The following is a 20,164-nucleotide window of genomic DNA, read 5'->3' as shown; positions in this document are numbered from 1 at the left end:
CATGCCTGCATCCATTATTTAAAAAATCATTAGCTTAAATGCAGCAACAGAAAAACAAACAGAAAAGTTAACTAACAAGCCAATACAAAGGCTGTGGGGAGGTCCAAATGCTGGGAGGGAACCTGGGAGAGCTTGTACCTGGAAGAGGAGACCAGCGCCCCCCTCTCAGACGCCCCCTCCTCCTCGACCTCCCCGATGGTGAAGGTGGCAGGATTAGCGGGTGTTCCCCGGGCCCCGGGGCCGCCCGGCTGCTCCTGGCGCTCCCGGAAGGTGCGGATGTGGCCGCACAGGGTCTGCAGGAAGGCGCTGATGTCGATCTCCTGGAGGGACTCCTCGCAGTAGTCCATGGCGGTCAAGACGTCCTGGGAGCTGATGTTGTGGGATTGCTGCAGGCTGCGGTACACGCCTGGAGGCCAGACAGTGTTCGTCACAACACGATCGCGCGTGTCAAATCAGATGTAGCGTGACCGCAAACGCCCACAAATCAAATGTATGCGGCTTAACGTTGTTTAGAGGGGTATGGTTGAACATGGATATCTGGTGGGGAAACGTCTCTTGTCATCTTATATCACAATGCAACATAAAGTTTCTTATGCTCCGTTATCCTGTACTTGCAAACTTTATGGAAAAAATCTCATCTTGGAAAAACTGTCGCTTCATCAATGGGGTAAATGCAAGATTTTGAACCAAAAGATTAATAGGCAAATCGAACCAAATTTTTAACCAATTGATACAACCAATAGGCAAATCAAGACTGATGTACAGACAACAATAGCTCTAGACATTAGCTAATGTTATATCACAGGAAAAATAATATAATTTACATTAACAATGAACAGTGACTAGCTTTTTTTGACAGTTTGACAAAATTAATAACAGCTAATAATAGCTGTTTATGATTAGTCAGTTGTATTGAATTGCTGCATGAGTGAGTGAGTGAGTGAGTCAGTGAATAAATAAATAAATAGCAATGCCGTTCTGACACCGTCAGAGAACTAGACTGGCTGCAGTGCATCAGCATGACAGCGTCCAGAACAGGCATGAATACGCAACCGTCACCTTGTCACGTTAGTGTTATTTTTCCCCTGCCGAAGCGGTCTTATTTATCTCCGGGGTTGACATTTACAGACGTCGCGGACACAAAGCAGAAACGAAATCCGCCAATTATCATCTCTGAGGCTGACAACTTTAAGGGCCTTTTAATTGATTTTTCAGTCGCTGGAAAAGATGAGTGGGAGAGACGGGCTGTCGGATTTTAGAGAGGCGGTGTTATTCTGGGGCTGTGCGGCGAGAAGTCATTAGGCGGGAGATATGAGAAGCCGCCTCTCCCTGATCCTAAATAATTACTCAGTCGCACACGGTCCTGCTGAGCAGCTGTAATCTAGTCCAGCTTCTGTGTTATCCTCATTACCGCCAGAGGCTGTGTTGCGTGCCAATCCAAGAACATTTGTGCTGATAAAAGATGTTTGTAAAAGATGGCTGCTTGATGAAAAAGATGTGTCTTTGTAAAAGTCAGGAGATACTGATTATGTGTCAAGGCAAGTGTATTTACAGTATATAGCACATTTAATTACAAAGATCATTCAAAGTGCATTAAATAGGCATAAAAAGACAAGGTAAAATACATAGGTTTTTTAAGATTTAAAAAATAATATTTAATAAAAGGTTTAAAAAATTGTTGACATGTTTTATGCATTGACAGAAAGAGTATATGGGAATATAGTCAGTTGGAGAGAGAGCCAAGTAAATTTGATTGTCATCTGCAAAACTGCAGTATGGTAAGAAATCCTAATGGGAGCTTGAACAGGCCCAAGAATTGAGCCCTGGGGCACTCCGCACATCACGGCCCTTTTTGGGTAAGATCGGCCACCCCTGCTCCAGTAAATACACACCTCTGTGAACAGGAATTAATGTGAATGATATCTACACAGTGGCCACGGCCCTGTCTGAAAGTGACAAAGACTGGAACATGAAACGGGGCCTACCTTTGACATAGCTCTGGTGGTAGTGCTCCTGCAGCAGGCTGCAGTAGTTGCCCAGCTCCTTGTGCTTGTGGGTGTGCGCCATGAGCTCCGTCCAGGAGGAGGTGCTGCTGCGCTCCTGGGAGAGAGACCTGCGGGACGGGGGGAGACGCAGCAAACAGCGCCCACTGCTGTTAGAGAAGCGAGCGTGCACGGGGGGGGGGGGGGGGGGGGGTGGTGGACCACACTCCGCAGATGCCTGCAGGAAGCTTGCTGGAGCGGGGTGGAGAGTTGGAGGTGGGGGGGTAAAGACAGCTATCAGCCGTGCAGTCAAGCTGCAGAAGGGAAGCGCAGCTAAATCGGCTTGTTTGAATCACACAGGAAGAGACTCCCGTCTCTCTTGTACGGCCCCCGTCTAAGGCCACACTGTCATTTCAGAGTATGTGATTAATTGCTTAGGTAAGCAGTTGAAAGATTTGGAAAAATTTTTAACAAGCAGAGGTGCCACCATACATGTCAGTATTAGACTTGGGTGAAATACGTCATTGTTTTGGATTCAAATACTTTTCTAGGCTTCACTGAGCTTGTCTGGGGTATTGGAACCGATTAAATACCATCAAAAAGCCCTTCTGGTCCTCTTTGTTAAATTGCACCAGGCAAGATCAATCGAGCACAGAAAAATATTTGAATCTGAAACAATTACGTATTTGACCCAGGTCTGGGTAAGTATGGTCCATACCCATGCAGTGCACATTAAACACCAAAAAGAAATTTGAAAACTACCATTTCCTACTGTGAAACTCCATACTAAATACCTCTGCGATTCAATGAACAAGGCTTATATCATTCATTCCAAACTGTTCATCACACAAACACTTCTTCTGTGAAGTCTCTAATGACCTGATCTGAAAGTATCTGAAGAATCACTGAAGTGCAACATTCAAAAATCACAAAGCTCAGTGACACAGGAAATATTCAAGGAATGAGGCAAGAACAGAGGAAGTATTCCCAAAGGAAACTGTCCTATCCTGTCACCAGGTAAGAGTATGCACCGAAAAGCCCTTCAGATCAGAAGCCAATCTCACAACCCCTAACCATAATGCTGTGGGAGGAACAGATGCTCTGATGTAACTGAGACTCTATCAGAACTTTATGCCCTGGCTTCGGGCCTTCACAGCAAAACACATTTCCAGGTCTGGTTTACAATCAGTCCAAGGACAAAGCAGATGTGACTGCAATGTCACAGCAAACTAAATACGGAGTTCATTCCAATCGCTTATTTTTCTACCTCCTTTCTCCTCGTTCCTTGCTTGACCTGAAAATCGGTCCGCCATTTTTTGAGAAATTCCAATCCGTTAAATGTGCCTTCTAAGAGCTGTGGGTCTAAGAGCCAATGTTCGGACAGTCCCAAAGTTTTCTTGAGCAAGAAAACGTGAGCACATCCTTTGCTTAAGTATTTTTGCAGAATGCAAGCGATCGAACCGTGGATCCACCTCTGCTAAGCATATGTCACATCTGTAACTGACTTGGCTTCGTACTGACCTTCGACGGAGCAAAACAATTCTATTTGTCTCGTTCACATTTTCTAGGTTCCACAGTTGGTTCCACACTAGGTTCACCTCCTTTTCTCGTTTCCTTTTCCTCCGTCCCCCAATAGGTGGAGCAAGGAGCAAGGAAAGGTGAAACGTAAGCGATTGGAATGAGCCCACGATTTCCATCAGTCCCAGTTATCGAGCACAGCCCCTTTGTGCCGTGGAAGACCACACCCCCATGCCACGGCCCCCACACAAGCTCTATATAAGGAGGGGGAGGCGGAGAGCAGCAGAAGCAGTCAGCCGCACTACCTGAACTTCATCTGCTGATAGATCTCCCAGGAGTCTGCGTCTTGAGGTCTATTCTCACCCAGGAAAACACAATTAGAACACATATTAGCTGGGTTTCTACCCACATGTACTGCATGAAACAAGTGTATTCTGGGATTTGTAGGCATTTACCAAACACAATGCTTCAACGACTCAAAGGATGGAAATACAGCACCAGTAAATACTGTACAATGCTCAGCACAACTGAAAACCTTACTAAAGTAGAATTATAACAGTAACATCACATGACCAGATTCCTCTGTCAAATGAAATGAATAAGAATATCATTGAATAATGGATAGGCCCAGCTGATAGCATAGGTGTGAACTTTATTACAGTCTCTGGACAGCAGACGGCTTTTGGTTTCATTCACTCGTGTGGTCTTTCTTAACTACTGGCATGGATCAAGGGGTTAAAGGAGTCGTGGGGGAGGATTTTGAGGGTTGAAGGGCTGTGGGGTAGCTTCTCTCGATTTGGAATGACCAATTGTGTTGGCGCGCTTTCCGTCAGTGAGACATGCGGACGTCCAGTCGTCTGTAAACTGTCCCTGCCTGGGCAACGCGACGGCTGTGTTTAATTAATGGAGAGTATGCCAACACAATTGGTTTCAAATCAAGAGAACCTACCACACGGCCCTAAAGTTCTCTCTTAAAGAACCGCAAAGTATTCTCGTTTTGGAACGATCGATTGTATTGCCGGGCTCTCTGACAATGAGACACACGGTCGACTGCCAACTCTCCCGTCCTGCACGGTCAATTTGCGCACTGCCCTGTGGTTGCCTACCACAGTCAGCACTGGACTTCACAAGAGTGACGCAAGGTGTCACGGGGTACGCCTTCGTGTGTCTGCCCCAGCGAGCCACATCATCCCCTGTCTTCTGGGGCGAGGAGCGGTCAGGAGGCATAGTTACCTGAAGAAGACATCCCGGGGCTGCCTGCCGGTGCGGGGGTGCACCAGCTGCTCCTTGAGCGACTCCAGGGAGCAGTTGTAGATGTAGACGGGGCAGCGGGGACGGGAAAGATCACCGGAGCTCTGCTGAGACACCTGCCTGCTGAAGGTGATGTGGAAGTCCCGCTTCAGGGGTTCGGCAAACTGCACTCCCTCCCTCTCCTCTGTCCCTGAGGGAGCGCAAGGCACGTCCTGCTCAACTGACACAACACTGGCCCTATACCAGGAATATGCTTGACCATGCTCAAACAAGGCCTCAGGAGAGTGACGACAACTCGCAGTTCTCCTCTGAAATGGTGGCAACCAAAACGGTTCTTTTCACACCACAGCCATAAACCACGCACATGGGGGACGGAGGAGACCAAATCATACGCAGGTTCAGAGAGCAAGCCAAGTACCGTAGTATGGCCAACATGGTTTGCATGCATTTATATATTTTTTATATTTTCTCAAATCTATATATCGTCACTGCATAGCAAGTCCCCCCCCGACAGTACCTTCAAGGACACCCATGGGTCCAAAATGCCCTTGGTGTGGGCAGTGAAGCACAGTGAGAGTTTGAACAGGGAGGCCCTACCTGGGAGCACAGCGCCATTCTCCCCGGCCGTACCCTGGCCAGCCCAGTCCTCGTTCTCCAGGCTGGACTCTTCCAACCTCCTGCCATCTGACGATGGGGACCGCGCGCTCTGGCCGGGGCTCAGGAGACTGCTGTTTGAGCCGTTCGTCAGGGGGCTGGCCCCGTGCTCGGCGGAAGGCTCCGGTCTCGCCGTCCAGTTGGCCGAGCCGTCGTGAGAGTCGGTCTGCGATTGGACGCGGCTGTGAGTGTGGGTGTCCTCGTCCTCTTGGGAGCTACCGCTGCCCGGGGGCTCTCGGTCGATGCCAGAGGACATCAGTATCTGCACATCTAAAAGAAACTCAAATGTTTATATTAAGCAAGTGCATTTATGTGGTTTACGTTTATGAAATTCACATTTGGGATACTAGTTAATTTTCTTGAAAGCAACACGTCAATTAGTTCTATTGTGATCTATTGAAGTTTTTATCACAAAAGATTATGTTGCAAGGTAAATGTTTGCATTTGATGAAAGCCTCAAATAACTGAAATTAAATTAACAAGCCTAAATGCTAACATCAGCCTGCTTTCCATCAAGGTATCAGCACAGAACTGACAATTGTTACAGCCATGTATAATGTGCTCAGCACTGGGCAGATTGTTTAAGAATTGTAAAGAACTGTGAAAAGAATTCATAATCTGTGAGAGGTTGAATCTTATTAAATTTAAATTGAATGTATCACAATAAAATTATGTTGCCATATTAATGCTATGTAAATCATTTGGTATAAATGAGAAAGTCCTGTTCTACACAAACTAAATATAAACTACAGGGCTGTAGCATGTTGTCAAAGATCTGTGCTGTGACCTTAAAACCGTTTTTTGCGATTACTTTTTAGGGGAGGTTCAATTAATACTTTATACTAGGTCATTTTAAATATGCATTCAAAATAAAACCCTTGACTGAGAACGTGCATTAAATAATCTATTCACCCCACCAGGTAACTAAAGTAAAGAGAGACCTGCAAAATGGCACTGAGATTGGTTCTAAAAATGTGTTAGATATTGAGGTTCAAATTTTGCTGCCATGCTCATGGCACTATTAGCTAATGCACATGGTACAAAATTACTACATGTAGCAATGTACTACATATTAATTTCCCACATATGATATATATTGACATGAAGAATAGCGTTTATTCAACACTAAACCTTATTTTTTGTTTTTCATTAGAAGTAGCAAACTCCACAAGGACTGCGAAGGGCACAAACATCTTGCCAAAGCTGAAATGGCAGTAGGATAATGCAGATACCTGCAAAGGTAGCTGGGAGAAAGGTGAGGAAGATCTGCTGGGGGTTGACACATTTAGCGTAGCATTTCCACTGTGGAGAAAGGCTGTCACTCTCAACAGGAATGTGTTCCTCATCAGCCAGGTCTGCATTGCTGAAACTCTGTGAGCACAAATTTTTTTTAAATGAGCCTAGCGTATGCAAGCAAGCGGCCAGCTTTCCAGCTATTAGTTTCATCCCCAGTGATACCTATATTTTCCCATTGGACTCCATTCATGTTTCAAAGCAAATTTTAAATGTTTCTGCATATATATTGATGTTCAATGTATGCTCCATATTTATGATGATTTTTTCAGAGGTCTGTTTTTTCTCTCTAGCACACAGACAAAGATACAGATGTTTCTACTTCCCAGAAAATGCTCTGACGTAAAATCTATTCAATCTATTAAAAGGAGGTGCATTGTCACTATAGCAGTGGTTCCCAACCCTGTTCACAGAGATTACCTCAGTGAAGAATTATTATTTTCTTTCAGACAGCAGCAGGGTACCCTGACAACAGACAAGCATTACCTGCAGGGTACTGTTGGAGCTCGTCACCTCCTTACTGCTCCCGACGGTGTGGAACGACATCGCCGTGTCCTGCTTCAGGCACTCCTCTACAAGAAATAAAGACGTTTAACAACCGGAAGTTCACCTCAGAAAACCTTTTTCTACACCACGCTTTGCTTTCATGGCTGCATTCAAATCCGCATGGTACTTCTGAACGGTATCCTGGTTTGAGACCTTACCTTTTATAACAGGCAAAGAGAAGGGCGCCACGTGTCCATCCCGCTCTCTCTGCAGGATGTGCTGCATGAAGGTCACGTGGTCGGCATCAGCCAATGGGATGTGGCGGTCGCTGAGGTCCTGCTGCAGACAGCTGTGGAACAGGTCCAGCAGCAGCTCATTGGGCAGGCAGGGGGCGCTCTGGGCCGGCTCTTCATTCTCCACTACTAGAAAAGAGACACATTCTCAACCACAAGCTTGGATCAAATGAGCTAAAAGCATTGGTTACTTCCTTGTAACTCTGCTGCCCCCTGTTGGTGATGACCAGGAGAGAGAGATGGACAGATGTACATGGTCACAATAACATCCACAGCTGTAGGGCCCTTGAGCAAGGCCCTTAACCTGGAATTTCTCCAGGGGGTATTGGCGCCTGCTTAGTCAAATCTGTAAGCCACTTTGGATAAAACAGTCAAATAACTTAGCTAAATAACTAATGTGACGAAATGTACGACCTAGCTGCCAGTCTTGGAACAAAAACACAATGGCTATCAGGCACCTCTACTGAGAGCAAGGAAGAAGATCTCAATCTGCTGGCACTTGGGGAGCAGCTTCATCAGGTCAAACTGGAAAGGGACTGTGTGGATGCAGTCATCAGTTGTTGGGGCCTCTCCTGTGGCCAAACAGACACTGCATTTACACACACATACACTGCATTTACACACATATACACTGCATTTACTTACACATACACTGCATTTACATACACATACACTGCATTGACACACACACACACACTGCATTGACACACACACACACACACACACACACACACACACACACACACACACTGCATTTACACACAGCGTGTAGTTACATACACACAGCATTTACACATTTACACACACACACACACACACACACACACACACACACACTGCATTTACATACACATACACTGCATTTACACACACAGTGTAGTTGCATACACACATACACTGCATTTACACACACATACACTGCATTAACATACACATAGTTGAGTAGTGTAGTTACATACACACAACACCAAAAAAAAACAGTGGGTGGTGGTTTTGCTTCACAAACATGTGGCAGCAGAAAACAGCTTCTTAAGAATTTTTAATTGGGAACATTACGAACATTTACCTCTAAGCATATTCATGGGCTACATTTACGTTTTTACAGTTTGCTTTTAGGTACAAATGTCCCTTAATTCCAGAAGAATCTTGGGCCCATACCTGCATTACTCTTGACTGCACAGAGGGGGTAGACCTGGTCCTTGTTCTGGCACAGCTGGCTCAGATACTCAAAGGTCATCATGGTCGACATGCAGGTCAAGTCGCGTGGAAAAATCTACACAATAAGAGCATTGCTAGGGTAGTATTACCTTGGCATAACAGTAGAAAATAGTTTGAAGCACTCATTCAACAAATCGTTTATGAAGCATTGTTACACTCGTCAACGATGCAAAGTAACAATTTATTGTGCAAAAAAAAAAAGCCTACAACACTGTAATTCATCCTAAATAAAGGCAGCAACACTGCTATTAAAAGAGAAGTCTCTGTGAATAGAAATTAATGAGAGATTCCTGATGAGATGTAGGTGAGTATTCATTGTGAAATCTGGTGGGTATGGGTGTCACATGGTATGCAAAGGATATGCAACAAAATACTAAACATGACTACTTTCATTTTTAGTATTTGTGTCCCAAACATTATGGTGCCATGAAATGGGGGGACTACATATAAACACTGCCATAATTTCTACATGGTGAAATCAAAATATATAACAATGCCCTTTTTTTTAATCTGACAATGCACTTTAACCATGTGATTTTTATTTATTTATTACAAATCTAAAATTGTGGAGTACAGAGGGAAATAAATAAATTATGGGTTTTGTCCCAAACATTACTGAGGGCATGGTAGTTATTTATATTTGAAACATCAAGGAAATGTGACCTGCACTATCATAATCAGTGAGAAGTCGCAAAGGCCAACTTCACATAAACCGATGTAAATTTCTGGCTTTCATCTTAATTTTGCAGAACAATATCTTGACTTTCATAATCTGTTTGTCTTAGTGCAAAATTCATAGTAAAAATATAGTTTTTAAGCTTTTAAATGCAAGATGTCAAAGTGAAAGTAGCCCTGGTGTTGAGCATTGTTTGGAGGTTAGCCAGCTGTTTTCACAGCTACAAGCGAATTAATTTGCTTACATCTGATCTTATTGATGAAATGTTTTTACTTTCATGGTCTGTATGTCTTAATGTCAAATTCAGAGTAAAAATATAGCTTTAACGTAAGTTCTTTTCGGCTACTGAGATCAAGCAGCCGTATGATTTGCATGCTTCAATGTCAAATTCAGTTTTCAAAATATAGTTTTAAATGTTTAAAACGTAAGATGAGGTAGCAACAGAGTTTTGCGTCAATTGGAGGCCAGCCAGCTTGTCACCGTTCACCAGTCACATCAGCTGAGTTAATGTAAACTGAAACCTGTAGTTACACTGAGAAAGAGCATGTGCACAGGGACTGACCGCTTGGGGGACCTCGTCGTAGGTGAGGCCCTGCAGGTGGCGGTGTTGGTCCGAGGAGCTCCACACCGTCCCACTCTGTGGCTCCACCCAGCACTCCGTCACCAGGTTCAGTTCAGTGTCCATGTCAATAGCCTCCACCTCGGTGTCGTTGTCGTCGTCTGTGGAGAAGCTACAGGACGGCGCAACACAGAAGCTAACAGGACCACGTCTTAAACGATAAGCACCATATAATGACACACCCCACAGATATAAGGCCAATTATTTTCATTATCTAGGTTTTCATTACATTACGCTATTGTTGTGAGAAGACAAAATGATCGCAGCTGTAGATGTGGGTCTCACGTTCCCTATACATTTGTACATTTTTCTTATTTAGGTCTGTGTTTTCATGGGCTCCTCGATTTTCAACTTGTCTGCACAATACCTTGCCCGTCAGTGGCAATAAAGATTTATTGACCAATTGGCTGACCTCTAACCATGGAAGGCCAGACAGTCAAGCAGCCTTCTGATATGTTGTGCAAATAAAATGGGGGGCATGTTATGTACAGTGTTGGGTTTCGGACATGCTTTTGTCTCTAATTCGGGAGAGCGATTCACCAGCACAACCTACAAAACAAGGTTCCCCTCTAAACATTATGTCTGATCTTAACATAACAACTGCACCAGCACAACCTACAAAACAAGGTTCCCTTCTAAACATTATGTCTGATCTTAACATAACAACTGCACCAGCACAACCAACAAAACAAGGTTCCCCTCTAAACATTATGTCTGATCTTAACATAACAACTGCAACCAGCCTTTGAACTCGATCCCATAGGCTAATATACTGTATATGGGTGTGCAAACATAAAAACACAAAATTACACGCCAGCTTATTCAAATGGAGAATACACATTTTTGAGCTGCTCTTATCACGACTGCAGGGGAACGGGGAACTCGTTTGTCTTGGACGTGTTCCAGGAAAACCCATCCATGCTTTAGCTCAAACTTGGTGCGAGTTACTATGAGAAGGCGTCTGAGCATAGCCAATACAATAACATCGCCAGTTAGTTACATCAGCGTAATTCATGTTTGCACATTCCAACAGGGGTATAATAATTAGACCGCCTCTTCAGATGCCTTCACAAACTGGTACTTCAGTGAGAGAGTGAAAAACCTGAATTGCATGCTAACATTGGGTACCTTCTCACTTGACTCAAGCAGTGCTTTTCAGTCTTTTAGAAGAGAATCAGTGTCCAGACAGAAGCACTCATACCTCTGTGTATTTTCAATTAGAATCTTGCTGAGACCAATCAATCTTTCACCCCGCTCCAAGACACCCAATCGCACGACACAATATGAACCTTTTAACGTGCACTTGAGATCGCAGGCCATTTTTCTGGTACTTGGGAGGGGTAGGAAAAAATATGGGTTGGTTTTGCTGTATACAGGGCTGGTTCCATGGGCACAGATTAAGCTTAGTCCAGGACTGAACTGACTTGAATCTCCATTGAATATCTAATTTAGTCTAAGACTAGGCCAAATCGGTATCTGGCCGAAAAAAAAAAAAAAAAAAAATGTTTTTATCAAGTTTCAATAAAACAAAGAAAATGACAGGTATTGATAGTTTTATCACATCAGTGGCACTGAATGCTTGTGTGTTTGTGTTTGGTCTCACCTGTCCTTAGTGGAGGTAGAGTGCGGGGGAAACAGGATGTACTGGACGATGCAGGTGTGGTGTTCTCTGTCCACTGCAGCTGGCATGCCCTGCAATGACATCATCTTTTTACTTTTTGCTGAAGTCCTCCATTAGCTGGGCACAGATTGAAAATGTGTTACTTAGCAGGACCTAGAACAACAGGATGCTTTGAATCCAAACAAGGCCACGGTGAATGTGGAAAAGAAGACTTCTAGAACTTTCCAAGAAAGCTTAGACGTGTCCTACAGCTGAAACTTAACACAATTTCGATGTTTAAAATGTAGTTATACCAGATTCATAGTGACAGGGGAAGCTTTACAACAAATCACATGCAAAGTGTGCTATAAACCAGCTGTTATTTTAATGACATTAATAAAAAAAAATACAATACACATCTGCATCTATAAATGCTTGCTTCGCCCCTTCCACATGCTCTCACCTTCATTGGCAGTTCTGTCACCATGTTGATGATGCCTTCACCACTAGCAGCAAAATGAAAGCCTTCTGAGAGCCGAATCCTACAGAAGATTCAAACATATTGCTGGAACTCATTCTATGCATGGCCTCAGTAAGAACTTTAACCTTGCTCCTTAGTACTCTAAATCTAAGTCCCCCCGACTTCAGACTCCTCCGCTGACAATTAGGCTGCTCATTAGCTCTGAACCACACATTTTCCTCTTACGGGCGTTCTTGCTACCACCTCAATGGCGTGTGCGAGGGGTTAACAATGCATTCCTGCCTAACCCATCCCTGTCAATCTCTCATCAGGGGGGCCTAGGGCCGGGTCCTCGACAATATGGTGTCATTGAAATACACGCTATAACGCTCTTCAGCAATACATTTCCAAAAACTATGGAGAATATTAAATCATTTGGGTAAAGTCCATTATGACAATGATGTTTACACTCACATGGCATGCAGAGGCTATTGACAGTATTGACTATTGACTATCGACTAGCATGGAAACCAGACTCTGAGCCGACCTGGCTGAAAAACATAATCGTTTTGGATTCAAATACTTCCCAATGCTTTAACAAAGCTTGTCTGGTGTTTTGGAACCTATGAAATGCTCTCAGACATGTAAGCCCTGCCTTCTAGTCCTATTGGTTGGCTCAGGTGCACCAGAAAAGATCAAATCGAGCACACTCGAGCGAGGGGCGGCATGGCTCAGGCAGTAAGAGCTGTCGTCTGGCAGTCGGAGGGTTGCCGGTTCGATCCCCCGCCCGGGCTGTGTCGAAGTGTCCCTGAGCAAGACACCTAACCCCTAAATGCTCCTGAACGAGCTGGTCGGTGCCTTGCATGGCAGCCAATCGTCGTTGGTGTGTGAGTGTGTGTATAAATGGGTGAATGAGAAGCATCAATTGTACAGCGCTTTGGATAAAGGCGCTATATAAATGTCAACCATTTACCATTTACACTCAATTTGAACGTATTTGAACGTGAGATAATTACGTATTTGGCTCGGGGTAAAGCAGGCGAGCGCGCAAGGCAGCAACAACACTACGGCGGCCATTTTGAAATCTGCACTCACTCAGACAGCATGGAGAGGATGTGCGCCACGGCCTGCAGGGGCACGGCCGGGCCCGAGCCGGACTGCACCGCCCACACCCAGCGCTGGTGCAGGAAGTACCGCGACAGCGAGGCCAGCGTGGAGGAGGCAGTGCGGCTGGCAGCCATGGTGAGGGGGGCCGACATGGTGGGCCCCTGGGTGAAGTGCTCCATGTTCAGGATGAACGGCGTGTGGTAGTCCGACGGGAGCTTCTCGTACCTGGGGGCGGCACGAAAGAAGGCTTTACAGTAACACGTGTCGGGGTGAAACTCCGCTGTCGCATTTCACTCCACCGCTGATAACATTACAGAGCAAGAAATACCGCAATGATGAATGTACCCAAAAGGAATTAAGTATGCAATTACTTACTAAATGTACTTAAAATTAAAACATAGAAACTGAAAAATACAATGCAAACAATTTGTACTGTTGGAAAACTAAAACGGAATTGAAACGTCAAAATCCGACTTGTGTACACTAGCATGTTGCAACTTCTATGATATTGTGATTTTTCACTGGTTCAAATCCATTTTTCCATATAATCATCACACCATTTCTTCCTGTTATTAAATATATATAGACTCAGATGGCAATTCAACTGAAAATGCTAATTACAGGATGCTTCCGAGTGGTATCTTCAGATAATTCTGAGAATACGGAATACCGATTATCGCTCTTTCTAGAACGCTCTGCTATTAGGAGCAACAGAAACGGCAATATACACTCAGTGCCCACTATTAGGCATTTATTAGACTCATTACTACTACTACGACGACTGTTCTGCTGCGGTAGCCTGTCGACTTCAAGGTTTGACATGTTGTGTGTTCAGCCAGCCCCTGGCCTTTTGACTTGCACTTACCTAATGAGCAGTTTTTCCAGGGGTTTGTTGAGCACCACCACGCAAGGCCGATCGGATGGTGTTGGCTTGGGGGTTGGGAGAGGGGGAGATTTGGAGGGGGAGGCGTTCCCCAGGATCTTCCTCTTCACTTTGGGTGTGGCCTCCTTGTTTTGGACGCGGTGGGGAAACCTCAGTCGGAGGATCTGGTCCCGCAGCTCATCCACAATCTGGGTGAGGAAGAGAAGGAAAATTCTTTAGGGAGTAGTGGGACCATCACCATTCCAAATCCATCTACCCTTTAACCCTTTCTGTCCCAAGAGTGCCTCCTGGCAGTCAGGCGTAACTGGCGTAAAATCCCAAGAGTGCCATACGGCACTCTCGATCTTAAACCTTTTCAGTCAATCAAAATGACTGCTATACTATTGTTTTGAGCCCCTATAAAAACCAAACTACATTTTCTAAAGTTTCTCAAACAAAGCCAAAACCCATTTGGATTTGGGTGGAGCCACTTCATATTCGGCTTGGGACTGAAAAGGTTAAGGTGTGAGGTCAGAGATATGTGATTCTTAACGAACATTGTAATGTTGATCACGACTGGTAACTGAAAACAAGCAAAAATCCTTAATTTCCTTTTTCCCCATTCAAACATATGAGTGCGACATCTATATAAAGTAAAACGTTTTTATATTTTATACGCTATTAATTGCTTGCATTGGGTCATTTATTTAGCTGAATAATTATGTATGTCTCGATGTTTTGTGATTGAGGCTTATAATAACTTCCTATCACCTCAAGGCCCCCCAGACTAAGAAAACAGAAAACTTAAGCCCAAAAATATTGTAAAAAAACAACTGTTCAAAGGGACAAGGTTCCAAAGAGGACTGGAAGAACATTGGCTTAGGGGTAGGACACAGTGGTCTCAGTCAAGGTCTCAAGGTCTTCAAGGCCCAGAGACAGAGTCCTCCAGGAGCATCCCTTCCCTTGAGTTCCTACACTCTTGTCTGAACAATGCATATCTCTGTGCCATGTATTTAGGTCTATGTGATTTGCCACTGTAAATTTGGTTTGCAAGATATCATCTTCCCACAGGTGATTTTTGACTGACTTGGCATCGGCTTAACTGACCTTGTTCCTGGTTTGGGCGGGTGTCCCAATAGGGAAGCCCAGGCGGAGGACCATGCAGGGGGCCTTGGAGATCAGACGCACCAGGTAGAAAGAGGAGGGAGGCTGGTCGGACGCACTGCCGGGCAAGACAGAGGTTAATGGAAGCTTGGTGTGCACCTCACCATTCTAGGACTACATTACCCACAATGCTTCGGGCACACAAAAACCTCACCTGCAAAAGAGCTTGACGTAGGAGTAGCCCTCCACCAGCACGAAGCTGCTCCAGTCCCGTAGCAGGGAGGTGAGGGCCGTGTGGGAGATGCGGCACTGGATGGTGCTGAAGCGTCCGTTGCTGCCCGCGGTGTGCAGGTGTTTGGGCACAGGGCTGGAAGGAGAAACGCAAACATTTATCAAGGAGTTCCACAAATTCCAGCTGTCAGCTAAATGGCTGACTACACACCACAGAAAATTAAGTTTGACCCACTGCGAACACCCTGAGCTGGCTACGTTTCTCAACTGGCTGGCTACTCAAATTTGGAGAACACCCTGATCTTTGAGTAGCAGTTACAGTAAAAAGCACATTAAAAAGTGGTGAATGTGTGAAATAGCTTGCCAGGTTGTGGTGGCAGAAACTGGGCGTAATACGGAGCTAGATACTACATAGCTAGCTTTTAAGGTTAAACTAAGCATTCAGTTTGCTGGTCAACTTTTGAAGACGTCACTTACATGTCATGCTCCAAGATGATGGCGATGCGATGCATGTGCAGCCACCTCTGCCAGAAGTTGGCGTCCATAGAGAGGATGGGCTTCCAGTAGGAGGCGAACTGGGACTGGTTGGAATCCTTGGAGCCACTGTGCTGCAGTGACAGCACCTAGAAGAGAGGGATCAGAAAGTTCTGGAGGTCAGAGCCCTCTGGGAAAACGGCCATTGGCAAAGCATAGAGATGCATCTCAAGCCACCGGACCTGGGTCAAATGCGTAACAGTTTTGGATTAAAAACTTTTCGGTGCTCAACTGATCTTGCCTGGTGCGATAGGGCCAGCCAAGAGGACTTTTTGAGTGTTTTTTCATAGGTTCCAATACACCAGACCAGCTCTGTAAAGCGAAAGGTATTTGAATTCAAAACAATCACACGTTTGACTCAGGTCTGTAAGGCATGGTGGTCACTCTGAACAGAAGCTTGGGAAGGGCAAAAGGACGCACAGGCATGGTGGATCCAGGAGGGATGTAGAAGAGAGGAACCCCGTTCTTGGTGCTCTCTGGGATGGTGTAATGTTCCGGAATGGAGTTGAAGGACTGCAGATGAACCAGCATCTGATCTGTCTGGTTTATGCTGTTGATGGACAGGAGAAGAAAAATTATATAAGGCCAACAAGGTTTTCCATTGACGAAACTAGGGCTGTGTTTTCCAACAGTTTTATTGCCATTTTCGTATGTTTGTCTCATCAGATTCATCTACAAGGTCCAAGTTTTTATCTCTGTGGTCATTCCTAGCACTCGGAAATGTATTTCCCTCAAGGATCTTTTAGTGCACTTGTCCCAGGTTATGGTAATGCACTTGCTATAAGGATATAAGGGTCTGGCAAATGGATGTAATATGACCTAATGAAACATCTAATGCCCATATTTGTATATTAGAGTTCTGCATCCTGAACTGAACCCAACAGGTCTGAAGGTACGCTGTGATCTGCTCGGGTATTATTTTTAGCTCAATGCTTCCAGTATTTGTTGTGTACCATTATGCTCAACAATAAAATTAAAAGCTAGCTGGCTACCCTGCTCTGAACAATACCAAGAATGACAAATGTATTAACATCATAATTAACTGAAAACAAAATGGCACTAAAGCTAGCTGGCTAGCCTAAACACGAAAGCTCAAATATATGGCACTACTTCAATGCCAAAAGTCCAGAGCAGAATTCCTCTTGCTTGCGCAACAAATTTACTCTGCTCGGACTCAAAACTCTGTGCGCACTCAGATTTGGCCTGCTTGCACACGGATTTATTCTCTTCACATTCCAAAAGTTATCTCCTCGCTCTCAAAAGCCCTCTCAGGCTTAGACTTTTTCAAATGCAACATTATTGCATTACGACATTAAGTTCTGAGCACGAGAGGGCGAAGAGAATAAACCTGCAAGCAGAGTATATCCGTGTACGAGCAAGAGGAATCACAATATTAAGATAGAATATGTGCATAATAGTTTGTAGACTGCAGTGGGGAATTGGTAATCATACTGAATGATTCATTGACCCTGCATCTCTGTACATACTGAGAGGAGTTTGAGAACGGTTCCACAGTTTACTCTGGGGCGCAACCCTGGGCTGACCTCTGCAGAGTGTTCCAGAAGCGGCGGATAACAGAGGTGCGGTAGGGGCTGGTGATGGGCTTCCTCATGGTGCAGCTGATGTCGTGCAGGATGTCGTAGCTGCCTTCCATGGTGACCTCCACCCAGGTGGTGCGGCTCCCAGGGTCCAGGGGCCAGGAGGCCACGGCCAGGTACTCGATGCGCATGTTGTGTTTCCACAGGAGGACCAACTTCACCTCCAGCTGACTGCCCCCTGCAGCGACCGCACCAAAACCGCGACCGTTCTAATGAATAACCGCACTGAATAAGCCTGGTGCTTGCAGTTACTAATTTCTTTATGTTTGCACAACACAATTCTTAACCTTTTAAAGGGAAAGCACCACGCAATGACATTCTCAATTATTTTTATTATGTGGGGTAGCAACTAGACCGGGGGGGGGGGGGGGGGGGGGTAAAGGTTGCCATTTATGATGCAGCTTGAACAACAAGTGTGCACCCTAAGGGGTATTTGCTACCTTTTTAGCAGACTATTCTTTTTTCATTGTCAAACAAACTAAGAACAACAACTAGGTACCAGCTACAACAATTTTGAGATCCACGGCAAACGCTACAGCATTTTCCATTATACTGTCTTCTGTACTTCCCTCTAGGGTCTTTCAGCGAACTTATCCCTGGTTATGGGTATGCACTTTGTTGTACGTCGCTCTGGATAAGAGCGTCTGCCAAATGCCAATAATGTAATATTATAATCGAGATCTTCTATAATCCAGCACTAGCAAGCAAATTAATCTATTCATCTCCTTTTCGATTAGTGTTGTCACAATAACATTTGTATGTGCATAAAGTGGTAAGGCTGTACAGCTAAAATAGTATATTATTTATAATTTTGCAATAGGCTATTTTAGTTCTGATGCACATTTCATCACAAAAACGACTTATGAGCTCATTCCAAAGATTGTTGAAAATGGGAGTACATTTTTTTGGGCTTCTTTCTTGCCTTTGTGCAAATAAAATGATGTTTAGAAACATTGTGAATCATAAAATAAGACAACAAATTTTGCCGCTAGATTTGAGTTTTTGAAAATATCTGGTGCTTACCCTTTAATATGTAAGATCGCAAAGATGTGATTAATAAAAAAAAAATTCTTTCAATTTCCTTAACTGAACATTCTAAAGCTGATTACTACTGGTAACTGAAAGCAAAGGAGTTCTATAACACACATTGAATTTAGGAAAAAAACATACCAAAACACATTAAAAGGGTTAATGCATTCAAATGTGGTCAGTATATGACATTCAAACTCCCCCAAAAGTGCCAATGAAAATTATTATTATTTTGTTTTCTACCTGTAAGCCATGTTGACATGAGAGGCTGTGTGTAGTGCAACACTGTGGCCGCTTCGGTTACCTTTGGTGAGGTTGACCTCACGGATAGTGTAGCCCTCCCTCAGTCGCACCGACACCACGCTCACCAGGTGGGCGTGGACCTCCTTCTCCGTGTGCTTCTTTCTGCGCATCACCAGAGCAGGGTTCCCACTGGCTGACACCAGGTGCTCATTGAACAGCTTGTGCTGAGAGACTGAAAGGCATCGTGCACACATAACCCATTACCAAAACGCAACTGCGTGCACCATGACACATCAGGACACATCATGACACGTCACAACACGTCACAACACGTCACGACACATCAGGAGCACGCACCACGTGCTCCATGACACGTCACGACACATCAGGCGCACGCACCACGTGCTCCATGACACGTCACGGCACATCAGGAGTACACACCACGCGCACAACTGCATGCACCACACTCACCCCTCACCTGACTCACTCACTCACTGAGACTTAAGAACCAGCCACCCAGATTCCTCGAGAATGCTCCTACATTTTACAGTTCCTCAGAGAAGCATTTTGCCAATATGTTCTCGTATGTTTGCCATGGTAATGCCTTGTATGCACAATTTCGTTTTTTGTGTTTCAGAAGAATTATTAACTAGGCATTCGCTAACCACAGCTGGCCCAGCTCCACCCAGGTGTTCAATATGCCCCCAAAACACATCTCCTGTGTTAGTTAGCAATGGAGCAAGATTCACCAGTAAGGGGAAATGAAACTGCTACAATTGACCTCAAATAACAGAAATAATTACTCTCTGCACTTTCACATCCTTTTAGCATTTAGTCGAAATGTTGAGGCTCCTCTTACTGGATTTGACTTGTTTTTGTGAAATTTAACACAAAAGTGAAAAGAACTTCACTTAACCATTCAGAATTATATAAACTGCGCTTAAGCAAACCAAATTCACTGATACACACACACACACACACACACTTTAACTTTATCAGTGCGCTCTACTTGATTACGGACAGGAGCGTTTGGTGGTGGCCAAGGCTACTTTAGGGGGTCCAAAATCCATAAACATAAAATAAAACGCCAAAACAAGACATGCATATCCCATGTATTAGTTTTATAAACAAACAATTCCACATTGTTTATAAATATAATGTGTCTCAAGAACTGGAATAACCCTGAACAATTTGGTTACGGCTAGGCGATGTTTGAACTGAAGTAGCCTACAGCAGGTGCAACCCAGTCCTCCAGAGGGCATACAGAGGATTGCTGCAGCAGTGAAATCCCCCCCTTTCGATCTTTGTTTTCTTCTGTTACAAGTCAATCATCCAGCCTTTATATGACACTGATATAAACTGAATATCATAACAATTTTTAACGGTTGCCATCTCATCTAGGCTGA

At 44.5% G+C, this 20,164-nt stretch overlaps 1 protein-coding gene across 17 annotated transcripts in view; it reads right to left on the bottom strand.

The window, feature by feature from the left end:
- Positions 1-20,164, bottom strand: part of szt2 (SZT2 subunit of KICSTOR complex) — a 95,522-nt gene that overhangs the window by 65,899 nt on the left and 9,459 nt on the right. For 11 of the 17 annotated variants that reach the window (XM_061237377.1, XM_061237388.1, XM_061237386.1 and 8 more), the window contains exons 9-29: positions 18,820-18,990; positions 17,433-17,664; positions 16,309-16,438; positions 15,832-15,977; positions 15,338-15,490; positions 15,127-15,241; positions 14,023-14,228; positions 13,146-13,382; positions 12,054-12,132; positions 11,594-11,682; positions 9,934-10,102; positions 8,636-8,750; positions 7,936-8,049; positions 7,403-7,606; positions 7,185-7,270; positions 6,638-6,776; positions 5,349-5,675; positions 4,734-4,941; positions 3,806-3,853; positions 1,986-2,113; positions 139-406 (exon numbers count right to left, since the gene is read on the bottom strand). In XM_061237377.1, coding sequence (XP_061093361.1) covers positions 139-406; positions 1,986-2,113; positions 3,806-3,853; positions 4,734-4,941; positions 5,349-5,675; positions 6,638-6,776; positions 7,185-7,270; positions 7,403-7,606; positions 7,936-8,049; positions 8,636-8,750; positions 9,934-10,102; positions 11,594-11,682; positions 12,054-12,132; positions 13,146-13,382; positions 14,023-14,228; positions 15,127-15,241; positions 15,338-15,490; positions 15,832-15,977; positions 16,309-16,438; positions 17,433-17,664; positions 18,820-18,990 — 3,364 coding nt within the window. Of the gene's footprint in view, positions 1-138; positions 407-1,985; positions 2,114-3,805; positions 3,854-4,733; positions 4,942-5,348; positions 5,676-6,637; positions 6,777-7,184; positions 7,271-7,402; positions 7,607-7,935; positions 8,050-8,635; positions 8,751-9,933; positions 10,103-11,593; positions 11,683-12,053; positions 12,133-13,145; positions 13,383-14,022; positions 14,229-15,126; positions 15,242-15,337; positions 15,491-15,831; positions 15,978-16,308; positions 16,439-17,432; positions 17,696-18,819; positions 18,991-20,164 lie in introns of those variants that run through there. The other 6 variants (XM_061237385.1, XM_061237393.1, XM_061237395.1 and 3 more) reach the window with 3 other exon arrangements.

This window comes from Conger conger, chromosome 4, assembly GCF_963514075.1.
Source record: "Conger conger chromosome 4, fConCon1.1, whole genome shotgun sequence".
Lineage (NCBI taxonomy): Eukaryota > Metazoa > Chordata > Actinopteri > Anguilliformes > Congridae > Conger > Conger conger.
The sequence above is the reverse complement of the archived record's forward strand: the minus strand, read 5'-3'. Positions and strand labels throughout refer to the sequence as shown.